Here is an 18,284-nt window from a genome sequence, read left to right as displayed (position 1 = left end):
TTTGTTCCTTGGTATAGATTAGAATAAAATTATGCTACTTTTTAATAAACTGTGCAAGCTTTTCATTTGAAGACAGAGCAATGGGTTAACTTTTATTTATTTTCCTAAAAATTCCTGCTCTTAAATACATAGGCAACTTCTGGTATATTCTGTACTTCAGGAGGTTTAATATAGAAGGCTTGTGCATTCTGTCTTCCTTTTCAAAAAATTGTTTTTGAATGTAAAAAAAAAAAATCCCTTACAGTTTATCAGTGTTTCTCAACCTTTATTTGTGGCACTTTTTTTTTTCATTTGTTCAACCACTGGGCACACCAAATTTTGCACATTTATTATCACTCTTTCCTACTGAGAGGAGAGCAGCACTTTTTATCTGTGTGGCCTCAGTCTGCTGGTTTCAGTCTGACACATGAACATGAGGGGCACTCAAGATTATAGGGTTCTATAAATTCACAACTGATCTAGGAGGCATACAAGTAAGAAATGTTATAGTCCTTCAATCAACTGGAGGGAAGAAGGAGGACTAAAGCTACATGATTTCTGGAGATGAAACTTGCTTTGTGTTCCTTTTAGAGTCAATACCAAACAAGCTGGTTGTTCTTGGTAGGGATGGGAGGAACCAGTGGACTACCTAAAACATCAATAATCTAGTCTCAGACTATACCTGAAAACACATTAAATTTTGACACCATAAAATATTTATGGACCTCATGCAAAGGCCTCAGAGCTAGGAAGTATGTCTTGCGCACAAGAGAGTTAATGATATTAACATAGTTAACATAGTAAATGATGGTAGATAAAGAAGACCTGTGTGGTCCGTCCAACAAGCCCCCCTCCCCCAAAATCAAAATTAGCCAGTGCAGTCCAGCTGTTTCTAACATATAAAGTCATGCGGGAGATGTGTTGAAAGCAGAGATTTTGATCTGGGTTTCATAGCATCCAGCTTATTCCAGGAAGAATACAGCGACTAGATTTCAGGTTAGTGATTTAAAATATATAAATAAAATGCCTTTCCTTATCCTAAGTGGATTTAAGCTCTCCAACTAGCAGATGGAAGCAGAGAACACTGACTTCCAGCCACGATATAAGGAATGATGCGGTCCTGAAACTTGCTGGTATTTGCTGCCTCCAGCAGATGGTTGCAATCTGGATTTGTACTGCAGGAGATTTTCAGATCTGGCTGCTAGAAGTCTGGGCACAGACTTCTTAGGTTGAGTCTGCCACCTAGTGACAGCTCACAGGAATTGGACCATGCTCTTCTGCCAGTTAAGCTTGGGGGAGCACACTGGTGTAGGGTTCAGATCAATGTTCCCTCTAAGGATTGATGAGGTGTGTGCAAAAAAAAATATGCATGAGCGACAAGTTACATGACCGACATGACCTGGAGCTCATTCGAAAGCCCAGACTGGAACCTTTTCCTCAAACTCTTCTCAAAATACGCCAACTCCAACTGCCTATTAGACAACTGCCCACCCACCATTATTAAATCCGCCCCCCCCCCCCAATTCAAAACCGAACTCTTCAATTGGGTCTCACTATGCCTGTCCACTGGTCTCTTCCCGACTGAACTTGGCCACATTCTCGTATCCCCCCGCCTCAAAAACAACAAAGAACCCATCTCCTCCGCCACCAACTATAGACCCATCGCCAACATACCACTCTTCCAAAAACTCATGGAAGGCCTCATTAACCATGACTTCATGAACTACCTAGAAAAGTTCAACATCCTCACAATTCCCAATCCAGCTTCTGCTCAAACCACAGCACGGAAACGGTCTTAGCCGCCCTAACCAATTACCTCCTCCAATTATTCTCACTGGGCAAAAGCGCCCTAGTACTCCAATTCAACCTAAGCAGCGCTTTCGATCTGGTCGACCACGATATCATGCTCCGCTGCCTGGACTCCATCGGCATTTCCGGCCAAGTGCTACACTGGTTCTCATGCTTCCTAACTAGCCGTACCTATCAGGTACACAGCAATGGAACCTTCTCCCATCAATGGTGTAATTCCTGTGGAGTCCCACAAGGCTCCCCACTATCCCCCTCCCTCTTTAACATCTACTTGGCACCTCTTGCACGGACACTAGCCGACTTAAACCTTAAATCATTCATTTACGCCGATGACATCACCATCATCATCCCCCTAACTTCACTCACCCAACAAACGGAACAACTCACATCCTCCATCCTCACCAAGTTAGAACTATGGACCTCAACTCTGAAAAAAACAAAATCTTCCTGGCTAGCCCTAACCATAAAATAACAAACACCTCCATGAAACTGAACGGCCTTGATTATCCTATCAACCCCTCCATAAAAATACTCGGAGTCATCCTAGATAGATGCTTAACCTTCGAAGACCATACCAGTGCCCAGGTCAAAAAATGCTTCTGCACCCTCTGGAAACTTTGCACCATCAAACACCACTTTGACCACCTCTCCTTCCGTTTACTGGTCCAATCATTAATCTTAAGCATACTGGACTACTGTAATATCATATACCTAGGAGCCTATAAAAACACCATCAAACATCTAAGAATAGTACAAAATGCCGCCGTCCACCTCATCTTCGGCCTCAAAAAATACGACCACGTTAGCCCCTATTACGCCAAACTCCACTGGCTGCCGGTGGAGGCAAGAATCACCTTTAAATTCGCTTGCCTCTGCTTCAAAACCTTAGCAGGCTCTTCACCAATCTACCTATCTGAGCACCTTGAAATTACTGGCCCCTCTCGTACTCGAAATACCTATCTGTTCTCCTTCCCCTCCCTGAAGGGCTGCCTCTACAAAAAATTCCTTGACCGATCACTAGCATTCCAAGCGGGCAAATGGAACAAATGCCTCTCTACTCTCATCTCCAATTCCCCCCAATATCAAACATTCAGGAAGTTAACTTAAACCTACCTTTTTGACAAATTCCTCTGATTTATCCTCCCTCCTCCTCTGACCCCTCTCCCCTAGACCCTTACCGCCTCATGTAACACCGACATCTATAACGCCGCTGTATCGAGCTTATAGCAAATGTAACCACTCCGAACATATAACCTAGCTGCCAAAATAATCTCACCGTATATATATTGTCTAGAATGTAAAGGTAACCTGACCGAATATGTATCGTCTAAAATTGTAAATGTAACATTAAGGAAATTGTAACTTCGCTGTAAATGTACAGTCTCTTCATCTGTTAACCGCATAGAACTTCCATGGTAATGCGGTATACAAGAATAAAGTAATTATTATTATTATTATTATTATTATACTCCACAAATTTATGAGCAGGCGCGGAGGACGAGTGCCTGTGAGATTGTGGGAGGGTTAAATACTCAAAACTTAGAAGAATAACAATTTACTTAAAGTTTTTGCTTCACCAGCTTTCTGGTATCTTTACATATAGTGGTGTACCTAGCATAAGTAACACCCGGGGCCCATCATTTTTTGGCACCCCCCCCCCCATCTGTACGAAAAACATGATTTTTAGTAACAAGCCACACGTCACACATGAGTACCTAGGAAAAGGCAGTATCTTACATATTGCAGTGAGCAGTACATCAATACACCCATTCATTGTAAAACTAAACAAGCCAGACCAGCACAGATCAATCCTACACCGTCAATCCTAACAGAAAACCATGTCTTTTGAACGCACAGAACACAGAAAACACCTTCGCCTAGTATGCAATATGTCATCACAAACTAACCCCTCCCCCTTTTACAAAACTGTAGTGTGGATTTTAGCCACAGTGGTAACAGCTCTGACGCTCACAGAATTCTGAGCATCAGAGCTGCTACCACCATGGCTGGCGCTAAAAAAATGCTCTACAGTTTTGTAAAAGGGGGGATAAAATAGAAATACACAGCTTCAACGCTCTAGCTCAGGGGTGCCCAAACTTTTTGGGCTTGCGAGCTACTTTAAAATGACCAAGTCAAAATGATCTACCAACAATAAAATTAAAAAACACAAAGCACACTATACGCTGAGAAAATGTTAATTATCATTCCTATTCTGGGTTTTTTTCAAAGAGGTCAAGGCAGATGACTCTGTGCATTGTCACCTCAGTAACAACCATACAAAAATAGACAAATATACCCCCCTTCCTTTTTATTAAACCACAGTAGCAGTTTTTAGCGTAGGGAACTGCGCTAAATGCCCAGCACAGCTCTCGACGCTCCTAGGCTCCCTGCGCTAAAAAATACTTGCGGTTTAGTAAAAGGGGGCCATAGTGCAAAATATAGACAACATATATAAATTCAGACACATTTTGATCACTAAATTTAAAATAAAATAATTTTTCCTATCTTGTCTGGTGATTTCATGAGTCTCTGGTTGCACTTTCATCTTCTGACTGTGCATCCAATCTTTCTTCCCTTCTTTCAGCCTGTATGCTTCCTCTCCTCCAGACCTCATTCCCTCCCCTAACTTTTTCTTCCTCTCTCCCTGCCCTTTCTTTCTTCTCTCTTGATGCCCCCTTTCTTTTTTCTTTTTCCCCTTCTGTCTCCCTGCCTGCCCCCTTTCTTTCTTTCTTTCTCCCTACCCTCCACAAAGCCACTGCTGCCACCATCAGGGGAAACAGGCCCCAAAGCCACCTCTGCGGCTGCCCCAAGCTCTTTCTGCTTCCCACCGTCGGGCCGACCAGCATTCCCCCGACGTCAATTCTGCCGTCGGAGAGGAAGTTCCGCCCAGCCAGGCAGCAATTGGCGGGCCCGAACTTCCTCTCCGACGGCAGCCTTAGCAGGGGTGCACAGCCGGCCAGATCCAGACCTGGCCAGCTGTGCACCCCCCCCTAAGGCTGCACCTAGGGCAGGCTGCACCCGGGGCGGACCGCCCCCCCCCTTTGGTACGCCACTGAAGACGTGGCAGCGGCTCCTCTCACAATCCCCACCTGCGTCAGAAGTGCGTCGGGGATCTTACTGTGCAGTCCTCAGTTTCCCACTGCAGTATTTTAGTGAGCGACACAAGAAAAATTATGAGCGACGCCAATGAAAATAGTGAGTGATCGCTCATGCGCTCAGCTTAGAGGGAACATTGGTTCAGATCTATGGGTCTCATCTGCTGGGCTGACAGTTGTGGTGGTGTACTCTTGTGGAGCCCCTGCTTAACAGATTGTAAAGTAGTTGAGGCTTCGATGGTACGTTTCCTTTACCTCCCCCTCTCCCTCCCCTTCACTTGGTCTCTAGGCCTTAAGCTTAAAAAAACAAAAAAGAGAAAAATAAGGCAAGACTGAGGCAGAGAGGTTTGGAGGGTTCTGAGCAGGCCTTGTAAGGGAAGCCGGGACATTCCCCTGTTGATAGGCAGTTGTTAATTGCTGAGGGAGATTATTGCAGCCTGTTGGGATTAGGATGGGCATGCCTAAGTGAAGCAGAAGATGCAGAGTTTGCAACATGCACCAGTTCACTAGCACTGCAGGTTTCGTTTGCTCTGCCTAAGTTCTCAAACTCCCTTAAAACTTCTCGTTTTGCCTCATAATTGGTAGGGTTGGAGTCCTCAGAACCAAATACCCTTATATAAAAAAGGTATTACTTTATTGTCTTTGTTTTTGTTTTATTTCTATGTTTTACCTTGAAAAGTGGACTAAGATGGCCACTACACCATTTCAATCATGTTCCTTCAATTGCGCTCTCTCTCTTTCCCTAAAGTGTTAAAATACCACTACCTCTCCTGGGAGGCTATCCAAAATCTTACTTTTCTCCTTGGTTCTTATAAGACTACACTAAATCAGACACCAGGCCTTTTCCCATATCATACAGCCACCAAAACTAGTGAAGCTATGTTTAAAACATACTGCCATTGCCACCCCATACAGGCTGATATGAAAGGCTCTGACCATGGTGTTCTGTGCAAGTTGCTCCAATCTATGTGGTAACCTAATTCATCAGTACAGCCATTACCTTGTACATTCCCCTCTTCATATTGAATATTAGAGGGCATCTTCCCTAATTTATCCTATTATTTCCTTCCTACCATCACATGGTCATGGGTTGGGGGGTTTTTTCTTCCTGCTTCAGGCATGTACTACATTTTTCAGTAAAAATGTTTCTTCTGAATCTTCTTCCCTGCAGCTTCCAGCCATGATTCATTGCTCTGAACTTCCTTTAACAGTCTTTGATAACATGGAAAAAAGATTTGAACATTTTTGTTGTGTGCCCCCTATCCTTTCTTCCAGCAAGTACAATTTGAGTGTCTTAAGCCTCTCTATTTCTATTGCAGACCTTAGGCCTTCTATCTTAGTTATAGCTCTTTCTGAACCATTTCCATTTTCTTAATGTCCTTATGAAGGATTTGTGCTTGTTGGCAGACTTGGATCTAATTAATGCACTTAATGTAAAGGGTAGTCAGCTCAGTAATCTAGTATAATATAAAAGATGTACATTTGTTCTTGCTACATCTAGTTTAAAAAAAAATCTCGCTTTATGCAAAATAGACTAAAAGTTGAATTGATCTAATCTAATCTTTGGTTTATATACCGGGTCATCTCCCAGTGAAGCTCGACTCGGTTCACATATAATTAAGACTATAGTACATAGCAGAAAACATAAGAGAAGGAAGAACTAATTAAAAACTAAAGTACATAAGAAAAGCATAAGAAAAATAACTATAATATTATCATTTCATTGAGGCTGTAGTTAAACCATTTAAAAATTGCAAGAACAACAAAGTTTTCAGGAATTTACGAAATAATTGCAGCTGGCCTAAAAGCCTAATGGAGTCAGGAAGTTCATTCCAGATCTCTACAAACTTGAAAACAAAAGATCGACTGAGCTTCCCAGTAGATTTAATTCCCTTAAAGGAAGGGAAGGCTAACTTATATCTTTGTGTGTTTCTCAAATGGCAAAGTCTAAGCGTATTCCAACATAAGGGGACAAAAGGATCAAATATTCCATAGAGAAGCTTGAAGATTATGCATGCGCATTTAAACTGGATCCTAAAGCGAACTGGGAGCCAGTGAAGCTTTATCAACAAAGGGGAAACATGATCATACTTTTGTTTCCCCAAAATGAGCTTAGCTGCAGTATTCTGTATTAACTGAAGTCGTTTTAGACTGCTCTGCTTAATGCCCAGATAAACTGAGTTACAATAATCTAACTGAGATAGCAGAGTGGATTGTACAAATACTGAGAAATGTTCTTGATGGAATAGTGATCTGACCTTCCTCAACATGCGCAGACTAAAAAAACACTTTTTTGTCAAGGAATTTATCTGTTCATGAAATGTAAGTGATGAGTCCAAGATGAAACCCAGGACTCTAGATGAAAAATCTATATGTAATGTTATACCTGTTTTTAATGTAACAGAGGAAGGGAGATTTTCTCATTCTGGCCCAATCCAAACCAATTTGGTTTTGGCGCATTCAGTTTCATTTGAATAGACAAAGCCCACAGTTGAAGTTTAGAAATGCAGCAGTCTATACTAGGGACCAGGGATATTTAATGTACTACTCTGTTCCTCTGTTATTCCTTCTGGGAGAAAAAAATCCTTCTTTTGCTGTTTTTCCTTTTTGTATTATCACATAACTAAACCTCAGATGTGGTAGGTAGTTGTTAGACTTTAAAAACAGAGGTTTTCCTCCTTGTGAAACTGAGGATTCACATAGCTGTTATGTGTGATAACAGGTAAGCTGTTCTTCACAATATGAATGTCTTACTGCTTAGCAGAAGCCAAAGAACAATATTACAACAAATAAAAGATTATGGAGAACAATGATATAGTAAATCTCGGTGTCAAACATTAGGTTATTTCAGTTACAGAATAAAACGGCAGTGTTAGTCTGTCCTCATAATGCCTATCCTGTCACACAGCATTACAGCATAAGTCAAGCTAACTGCTATTTTATTCTGAAATTGAAATAACCTTGTGTTTTGATACTGGGATTTGCTGTTTCATTATACTCCTGACACAGCCCAAGGTAATAGTGTTCTTTATCTTCTGGATTTCCATATTACCAACCCTCTGTGGTTTTCATCTTACTGCTCAGATGAACATGAGATAAGAAAAGTGTGAGATAAATGGTTGTCTGGCAAGGCATGTACAACCTCCATAGGGAATGAAGCACTGGAGGGGCCATTCTAGAAGTGGGTGTATTTATTTAGATGCCTCAGGATTGTATGCTAGGAGCCTATTCTAAAATGGAACGTGGGCCCTAGGTTCTGTAATTGAATACTTGTGTAACCTGCTATTATTCTTTAGCATCCCTCCAGACCGGCACAGAAACGGATGGGTTTACGCTCCTCTGCCAGCAGGTGGAGACCGAGACATTGACTTTTGGCTAAATTACAAGTAGGCTGTGCAGTCCCTCTTACACTCGGTCTTTTCTCAGTGTCCAGCAGGTAGAGTGGTCTGTTTGCAGTCTGTGCTGAGGTTTGTTAAGGCCTGTTGGATCTGGTTAGTGAATCTTTCTTGTCCCTTTTGCTGTCTGGACTGGGCTTGGGGGACTCTCTCAGGGGTCCTACTGACCCTGGGGGGTGTCACACTTGGAAGGGTCGAGTCCCTTCCCCCATTTCTCCCACCTCCACAGGTTGTTTTCTTGCTTTAGAGGAGCCTCAACTGTACACCTTGCCACCTGTTAGGCACTGCCTACAGTTTAGAGAGCCATGTGGGGGTCTGTTCTAACTTGAGACAGTTGGTGAGCTCTGACAAGTAAAAAAAAAAAATAAAAGACACAAGCAATAAAAGGAGTTTAACAAAAGCCTGAGGCTGCCATTATTATACGGCGTTGTTGTGCATGGGGTTTTTGGCGTTTTCATTATAAGAGCTTCTGAAAAGACTAAAAAGTGCATTGGTTGTGGGCACGATCGGCTGGCGTGTGCGAAATGCCCTAGCCATTTCAAGGGGGACCTGGCCTCAGGTGTCGGTATCAACAGGAGTTGCTGGAGAAGCCCGGGCTTCCCCCACCATTCAGAAAGGGGATTCTCTTGTCGCTGCAGCTGGGGCTGCTAGCAGTGTTTCTGTAGCGGTGGGGTCGTGTTTGGCTTTGGGTCCGCTTTTAATTTCAGGTGCTTCCTTCAGTTTTGGCGGGAAACGCATCCATTTTGCTCACTGCCTCAGGCAACCTTGCTCCTGTCTTGGAGAGTCAGAAACAGGTCTTAAGTGTGTCTTCTGCTTATGCTATGATTTCAAGATTGCCACCAGGGTTGTTGAGACCTGATTTTATATTAGCCATGTGCATGGCTTATTTACAGGCGGCTGGGGGGTCCTGCTTTGGTTCCGGGGGTCATCTGGGAGGTATTTCCCTTCCACAGCCACCCCATTCAGTCTCCTGTTCAGGTTGCCTCTATCTGACCCCCACAGCCATCGTCCCAACGTTCGTGGGTGTCTTGGAACAAGGTTTCTTTTATGGATGAGGACTTGGATGGGGACTTGGATCTTGGGGAAGATTTTCCAGATCCATTGGGGGGTCTGCTGCTTTGGATAGAGATTTTTTATTGAGGTGCTGGTTGGTGTATGTTGTGTGCGTTTTTCCTCGTGAAGAGTTGCAGGAGCTCATTCTTCAGGTGTCTCAGTTTTACCCTTTGAAGAGGCTGTTAAGGACCCAATTGTGTGGTGGATCCTCTTCTTAGAGGGATCCAGTCAGCATCCCGCACTTTCCCTATGCATCAGGATTTTCAGGATGTAGTACATGCTCCGTGGAACGTTCCGGACGTGCCTTTTTGATTAACGTGGTCCGTGGCCAGATTCTACCCCATTCCAGATGGGGATAGAGATACTTTAAGTATTCCTGCGGCTATTGCTCGCAGACATTCCATGCCGGTGAACAGTGGCTCATCCCTAAGAGATCCTCAGGTCCGTAAGATGGACGCGCTACTTACACACAGTTTTGATGTGGCTATCCTGGCTGTTCAGGCAGCGAATTATGGCGGTCTAGAGTCCCAGGCTTGTTTCTGGTGGTCAGCGAGTATTCATGACTGTGTAGCAGCTGACTGGTCCTTCTTGGATCAGGAAGTCCTAAGACTGAGCTGGGAGCTTCTTTTCTCTCTGATGCCATATATAATCTATTGGATGCCTTAGTCCAGTCCATGGGTCTAGGTGTGATGGCCTGCCGTAGCCTTTGGAGTTGGATGAGCTGGTTCAGACCTTGAGTGTCTCTACTGTGCCTCAGTAAAGTAAAAAAATAAAAATAAACAAAACACCAGGGGACCAATCTCACCCGGTTCCACGTGGTGGTTCTGCTTGGGAACGGTTGAGTGGATTTCATAGGTACCGCCCAGGCTGGGGTGCAACCTCTTTTCCTTCCAGAGGAATAATCTTATTAATACATAATGGTAACCACAAAATTAAAAAAAACACAGAGCACACTATACGCAGAGAAAATCTTAATTATCATTTATATTCCTTTTTTTCCCAAAGATGTCAAGACAGATAACTTTAAAATATGCAATGTCACCTCAGTAACAACTATAGAAAAATAGACAAATATAGTGCAAAATATAGACTGCAGATCTAAATTCTCAACTGACACATTTCGATCACTAAATTGAAAGTAAAATAATTTTTCCTACCTTTGTTGTCTGGAGATTTCATGAGTCTCTATTTGCACTTCCTTCTGACTGTGCAAACAATATTTCTTTCTTTATGCCTCCTGCATGCTTCATCTCCTCTGGACTTCATTCCCTTCCCCAGCCAACATATCTGTCTCTCCATGAATCAACTTTTCTTCCTCTCTCCTCCACCCTTATTGGCAACATTTCTCCCCCTCTCATCCTCCGGATTATGTGCAGCATTTTTCACCACTGCCCACTAGCCCCATGCCCATTTCTCCTTCTGTCACCCCTCTCCAGCCTCATGCCACATCTCTCCCTCCATCACTTTGTCCAATATTCCTCCACCTTGCATCCCCTTCAATCTGTCACTCTGTTCCCTCTCCACGAGCATATCCAACATTTCTTATTCTCGTCCTTCTCTCTCCCTTGCATCTCTGCCTCTCTTTTCTCTCTCTGCCCAATTTTCCTTTATTATGTAGCAGAAACACTTATCTTAGTTTTTATGGTGTTCGGGACTCCGACATGAATTCATGTTTCGCAACTAGCTGTCTCAAGGAGCAACCCCTAGAAAAATCCATTATAAAAGCATTCTTTTATATTCTAACATAACGACGTTACTTACATTTCAATATTTTAAACCACCCACCTTTCAGAAAGATCTACCGCCAGCCCAGTTTCATTCTAAAATGGCGGTGGTGTCTCTTCATCCGTTTTTATACTAGCTCATCACCTGACCATTTCAACCAATCACAGAGAGTACGATGCAAATGCCTCTAAAATACAAATCAATGTCATCCATTCTAACTCAGCATTTAAGCCGGTAGGACTAACCCCATTTAAATTATAAGAATGTAAGAATAGCCTTACTGGGTCAGACCAATGGTCCATCAAGCCCAGTAGCCCGTTCTCATGGTGGCCAATCCAGGTCACTAGTACCTGGCCAAAACCCAAGGAGTAGCAATATTCCATGCTACCAATTCAGGGCAAGCAGTGGCTTTCCCCATATCTTTCTCAATAGCAGACTATGGACTTTCCCTCCAGGAACTTGTCCAAACCTTTATTAAAACCATCTATGCTATCCGCTCTTACCACAACCTCTGGCAATGCATTCCAGAGCTTAACTATTCTTTGAGTGAAAAATAATTTCCTCCTATTGGTTTTTAAAGTATTTTCCTGTAACTTCATCGAGTGTTCACTAGTCTAGGGGTGGGCAACTCCAGTCCTCGAGAGCTGGAATCCAATCGGGTTGTCAGGATTTCCCCAGTGAATATGCATTGAAAGCAGTGCATGCAAATAGATCTCATGCATATTCATTGGGGAAATCCTGAAAACCCAATTGGATTCTGGCCCTTGAGGACCGGAGTTGCCCATGTCTGCCCTAGTCTTTGCAATTTTTGTCGGAATAAAAATCGATCCACTTGTACCTGTTCTACTCCACTCAGGATTTTGTAGACTTCAATCATATCTCCCCTCAGCCGTCCATTTTTGCTCATGGTAATTCAAAAATCTATCTGTGTCGCCTCCCTCCCATCCAATGTAAGTAATGTTGTTCTGTTAGAATGTAAAAGAATGATTTTTAAATGGATTTTTCTAGGAGATGCTCCTTGAGACAGCTAGCCCTGAAATGTAAATTCATGCTGGAGCCCCAAAAAGCATGAAAACTAAGATAAGTGCTTCTTCTACATAATAAAGTATGCTTAAGAATGTTGAATAGACTGATGAGGAGGCTTGCTACAGTGAAATTGAACTAAAATGAAATAATAAGTTCAAGTATGGTCACTGAGGTTATATTTAGAGATTTTATGCTGATGTTTTGCTAAATATACATGAATGAAAATTGATGTGAAGAGAAGATGAAGGAAAATGATTGCTAGAAGTGAAGTATATGTACCTGGATTTATATGACTGCTTCACTTGATTTTTTTTTTCAAGAATAGCCATTAGAAGAGTGTTTAAGTAGGTTATAGAATTGTCATTCATATGTTTAGCAGTATATTGACGATTCTTGCTGTACTGGGTAGCTTCTTTGATGCACACCTTCTCATATTTCATATTCATATGACATAAGGGAGTGGCATTGCAGTTCTGGCTTTGCTTTCAATTCACGTTTATTTTTAATTTAGTTTTCTTACATACGAGGGGGTGTTGAAAAGTACTCAGTCTAACCAAGAAGAGAATGACATGGTTATAGTTCAATCAATGGTCTGAAACAATATCAAAATGTAGAATTTTGTTTCTGCAAATTGGCACTTAACAGAATAACATAACACTCTTTTCAGCTATAGTGCAAAAATAACACTCAGAATTTAGGAAGTTGGTTGGTTCGGCTGAGAACCTTTCAGCACCTGCAAATCTGAAAGCTGTTGAAGTGGTGTACATTCAGATAACATAACATAAGAATTTATTTCTAGACCACAATTACCGGAGAGTTCAATGTAGTTTACAAAAGATTTAGCTATAATACATAGTTTGAACAGATGAGTTAAATTTTAAGAGCTAAAGAACTTTGAAAACAAAAAAGTTTTCAATTGTTTTCTATAATGAAGGTAAGAGATAGACTTTGATAACAGCCATTTGAAATCTTTATCTCATAGGGCAACCTGGAAAGAGAGAGTTCTATCATGATATCTTTTGTACCTTAACTGATGGAAAAACTAAAAAAAGCTTTGGTACCACATGAACAGTGTAGAGAAGAATAACAGAACAGATCTATCAAATAAGGAACCAGATGCAAATACTGTAGATATTTTTCTTTCCCTGGAGGGCTCACAATTTAAGTTTGTATCCTGAGGCAATAGAGAATTAACTGTCTTGCTCAAGATCAGAAGGAGAAGCAGTTAGCTTGGAACCAGGTTTTCCTGGTTCTCAGCATTCTGTTCTAACCATTACGCAAGTCCATGAGTGCAGTACTGAAAATCCAGCAGTGGCTTAGTCTGTCCCCTTTAACATGAAACTATCTTCTGCCTTATTTTTTTATTTATTTAAAGTTTGTTTTTTGGGGTTTTTTTCATGTCATACCTTACTCTAGAAGAAGTTTTTAACATAGACGTCCTCTGTGCTCTTTGTAGCAGATAAAAGTTCATCCGAACTTGACAGTGTTTACCCATTTCAATTTTATTTTTTCTTTTGGAAATGGATTAACAGAGTGATTATGCTGGTAACTTTGTGCATAGAAACATGGGGGAAGTCACTGCTTGCCCTGGATTGGTAGCATGAAATATTGCTAATCCTTGGATTTTGGCCAGATACTGGATTGGCCACCATGAGAATGGGCTACTGGGCTTGATGGACCATTAGTCTGACCCAGTAAGGCTATTCTTATGTTCCTATGATGGCAGATAAAGGCCAAATGGCCCATCTAGTCTGCCCATCTGCAGTAACCATTATCTTCTTCTCTCTCTGAGAGATCTCACGTACCTATCCAAGTGGATGTGTTTTACATGGTTCATCTGCTTTTACAATCCACAGATATTGCCTCCTCAATATACTTCTCCTACTACTCTTCGCTATGACCAGTCTGATCTCTAGAAAAAGCTCTGTTATTGCTTGCTGTAACCTATTTGTTGTCATGACTAGTCTGTTTTCAAACGATTGTGAATGTCTACCTGTAACCCGTTCTGAGCTTCTGGGAGAACGGGATAGAAATCGAAATAAATAAATAAATTTGAAGAGAATTATTTCTAGTCTTAATGCTTTTATAGCAGAGGTTCTTAAATCTGTCTTGGGGTCTCCCAGTCATCTGAGTTTTCAGAATATTTACAGTGAATATACATGAGATAATGCATGCAAATCTGCTTGCATAGTATGTAAAGGTATTTCATGCATAGACAGTGTGAAAAATAAATTGGTGGGAAACAGCAAGCTACAGTAAGCAATGTGTCATTTCTCTGTTGGGTACTGTTTTGCACTGTAGGTATCTATAAAGCAACTCACCCACAAGTATGATTGAGGTCAGGTTTGACCTTGGGTCTTCTGGTTCTTTTTGCAACCCTACCAATAACTAATTCAAGTCCTTTCCATCCAAAGAAATAACACATTTTCAGTTTCTCTTGCCAAATATTAAAGAAAAATCTCTATATTGGATTTGAATGCTTTCAGGACTTAAGTTATGGAAGAAAGTCCTGGAACATAGTTCTGCCACTTCTTTTCAGACTCCAGAGCAGCAGGAGTGTTCTGCTCCAGCCTTTTCTTGCCAAGCAGCCTCTAGGGAAGAGGAGGAGAGGGGGGTGAACCTAGAGCAGAGAATAGTCACTCTACTCCAGAGGTTCTCAACCCATTCCTTGAGGCACACCAAGTCAGTCAGGTTTTCAGGATACTCACAATAAATATACATGGGAGATTTGCATACATTGGAGGCAGTGCATGCAAATTTATCTCATACATATTCAGTGTAGATGCTTGAAAACCAGACTGAGGACTAGATTGAAAACCCCTGCTATATTCTGTAATCCAGACCCGTTTCTTCTGTTGCTCCTGCCACAAGGCTGTCTACCCCCTCTTCTAGCTCCACAGTGAATATCCATGTAGGTGAACTTTCCATTTGAGTCCAATTTTCTTCAAAGTCCAATAATGAACTGTTTAAATTGTATTCTTTTTCAATGCTTAATTGTATAAAATGCATTTTTTTCCATAGTGATCTGTCCTCATTTGTAAATTGTCTTTCTAGCTAGGCCATTGACCTTCTGTGAGTGTGGGATAGTTTGTTCATTATAGCACTTGTTGCAAGTTTTTCATGTCAAATATTTATTCTTTTAAACTGTAATTTCATAATTCTGTGAATTTAATACCATCTTCCATAGCAATCTGCTTTAATCCATATCATTTCTAATGGACTTTTGTATATATTTGGGGAGGGAGGGGGGAATAGGAGGGAGTGCCAGAAGATAGAAACTGGCTTTTAAAAGTGGTGTTTGCTCAATGTGGTTATATTGCTTTCACTAATATAACACAATTTTCACTTCAAATGGAAGACTTCAGTGATGGTTCTGATTACCAGTTTTAAATTTTCTTCTGGTCAAGAACAGAACCCGATATATAGGAGAATATCCGTTTGAAAAGGAGAGAACCTTAAAACTTAAAAGTAGCAATATTAAGATAAATTTTAGTGTTTCTGATTTTAATATGGAAGTTCAGTTATCAGAATTTTGTATCTTGTTCATGAGGGTAGTTCTTGTTAATATTTATTGTGTTAGACTTCAGTTGGAGGCTTTATTGCTTTTTTTCCATTTAAGATTAAGAATTACAGTAGCTGCTGTCCTGGGCCTGCTAGCAGACCAAGCTTCAGGACTGATTTTTATCCCTTTTAAGCCCTTGCACTGTCTGTATAAAGTAATTTGCCCAAGACCTCCTTTAACAAGCAACCGTAAAGAGAATTGGTGATGTGTTATGGCCCCCTGCCCCCAGCTGTTGTTAAATTTGATACATTAAATGGTGAACAGGGTATACAGCAAAGCCTGACAGCTATCTATGGAGGCAGGCCCAGTGCTTCAAGAGGAAGGAGGTCCAGAAACAAAGAAGAAGAGGTAGGCTGGCTGCATGTTTGCCATCCTTATCACATCACTAGCTTCCTTTGATATAATTCTTTTTTACTTGCATGGACTTTTAAAAAAAATTGGAATTGCAAATAAAAACTGTGAAGAGTTTTCCCTATAGATTTCAAAAGAGCTATTAACATGGCTGCTCTTAATGCTTTGCTGCTATGGTATCCCTTAAGGCAATACTCCTGCTGTTTTTGCAAGGCGTGTGCGTGCTCAGTTGCTCGCTTGCTCGTTCTCCCTCCCACCATGTCTTCATTTTTGTACAAAAAGAAATTCTTAGAAAAGAAGGAAAGGTAAACCCTTCAAGCTAATGTAACAGTTTCTGGTGCAAATACTTGAACTGTCTCTATTTAAAATTGAAATTTTCTCTTTTAATAAAAGAAGGCTTCATTTTTAGGAAAATTACAATTCATTTGCCATTAATAAACCTTTTCATGTAATCCTATGAAATCTATCTTCAGTGTCTGTAATAGTGATAAAATTTAAACCAAGTTTCTTTTGCCTTTTTACTTTAAAAAAAATGCTGGCTAATTGATTGAGATATGACCTGGGGGTTGTTTGTTTATTTTTTTTTGTAGGAGTACTTGGCTAGGTTAAGACAAATAAGACTTCAAAATTTTAATGAACGGCAGGAGATTAAAGCCAAGCTTCGGGGAGAAAAAGTAAGTTAGCTCTGTTATCTGTAAAATTCTATGAAGTGCTGTCTATTCTCAAGTCAGAATGTGGATTTTTTTCAAAAACTGACATACACCTTAGCTTTTACTGGATCAACTTGAGAATTATGAAACAAAAACCAGCAAAAAACCTGCTTTTGTTTTCAGGAAACAACTATTTGAAGTCTGCATCTTTTTCTTTTCTGATAGAACCTCTTATAGGGGAAATCAGCCACGGAAGGGCCATACACAGAGAATTTCTTTTCATCAGATGAATTTACAAGATCATTTCAGTTTTTCACTGGCTGTGCTGTCACTGCAAAGTCAGCCCTACCTCATGCAGGGGATCCAAGTTCAATTTCCACAGACAAGATATCTTTGAAAGACTTGGCTGAGTAGTTTATAGCTTCCCTATCTTTTCACCATCCAACAAATGATAGCAGTTGCTGTAACTGAAATGAGCTGGAGAAATATAAAATAGGGAAAAATTAGATCCTAGCATTGGTGGTGATTGACAGTGTCCCAAAAGTGCAGGAGGCAATTGATGGGTTAGATAAAGAGGGTGCTCCAACTCACTGCAGAAGTAAAATTATAGATGGAAGCTGATCATTGAGTTTGTAGTCCTTCCAAAAGAGGAACATATTGCCTGTTGGTGGCACTGTGTTCCTTCATGGGTATGGAAACTAGGAAAGAAAAAAAAAAAGGTTAGAGAAGAGAAAAAATAAAAAATTATTCAAATAGTAACATTATTTATTTATTTAGATTTATATCCTGTCCTAGACCTTCATTGTTTGTTACTTCTGTTTTTTCTGTGTGAATTAACACCATCTGGTATCTTAGTTTAGTAATATCTTTCATGGATATTTTGGTTTGTAAATTTGCAAAATTTTCAATAAAATGATTAAATTTAAAAAAATACTTTGGAATGATATATGGTTATATTCCATCATGTTTAGTTACCTCTATAGTTGGCATGGTGGAGACTTAATAACCAGTGCTTAAGCATGGAAACTTAATAACCAGTGCTTAAACATGGGTGACTGGGGCCTGCACAAAGTGAAAAGTGTGGCCACTTTGTTGGGCAGACTGAATGGACCATGTGGGTTTTTATCTGCCATCATTTACTTTGTTACTGTATGTGTAATATTGCATAATATGTATGAAATTATTAGGAAAGGGATAGAAAATAAAGAATATTATAATGTCTCTCTATGGCTCTGAATAGTAGAATATGAAAAGGGTCAAAGAAAGGTGGAATTTTTCTAATATGAGGAGAAACAAGCTGCTTGAGAAGTTAGGGCTCTTCAGCACGTAAAAGACGATATGATAGAGATTTACAAAAACCTAAGTGGAGTTGAATGGGTAGAAGTGAATCGTTTTTTTACTCTTTTAAAAAGTACAAAGTCTAGGAGACACTCCAAGAAGTTACACGGTAATATTTTTAAAACAAATAGGAGAAAATATTTTTTCACTCAACGAACAGTTAAGCTCTGGAATTTGTTAACAGAGGATGTGGTAAAAGCAGTTAGCATATCTGGGTTTACAAAAGGTTTAGACAAGTTCCTCGAGGAAAAGTCTACAATCTGCTATTAAGATGGACATGGGGAAAGCTACTGCTTATTTT

General features: G+C 40.6%; 1 protein-coding gene across 9 annotated transcripts in view; it reads left to right on the top strand.

Annotated features, from left to right (window-relative positions):
• NEK1 (NIMA related kinase 1) overlaps nucleotides 1-18,284 on the top strand; it is a 312,305-nt gene that overhangs the window by 143,482 nt on the left and 150,539 nt on the right. For 7 of the 9 annotated variants that reach the window (XM_033942264.1, XM_033942234.1, XM_033942215.1 and 4 more), the window contains 2 exons: nucleotides 15,909-15,992; nucleotides 16,586-16,669. In XM_033942264.1, the coding sequence (XP_033798155.1) occupies nucleotides 15,909-15,992; nucleotides 16,586-16,669 (168 nt within the window). The remainder of the gene's footprint in view (nucleotides 1-15,908; nucleotides 15,993-16,585; nucleotides 16,670-18,284) is intronic. The other 2 variants (XM_033942272.1, XM_033942243.1) reach the window with 1 other exon arrangement.

Source organism: Geotrypetes seraphini, chromosome 1 (assembly GCF_902459505.1).
Source record: "Geotrypetes seraphini chromosome 1, aGeoSer1.1, whole genome shotgun sequence".
NCBI lineage: Eukaryota > Metazoa > Chordata > Amphibia > Gymnophiona > Dermophiidae > Geotrypetes > Geotrypetes seraphini.
Note: the sequence above shows the minus strand (reverse complement) of the source record. Positions and strands in the feature narration are given on the sequence as shown.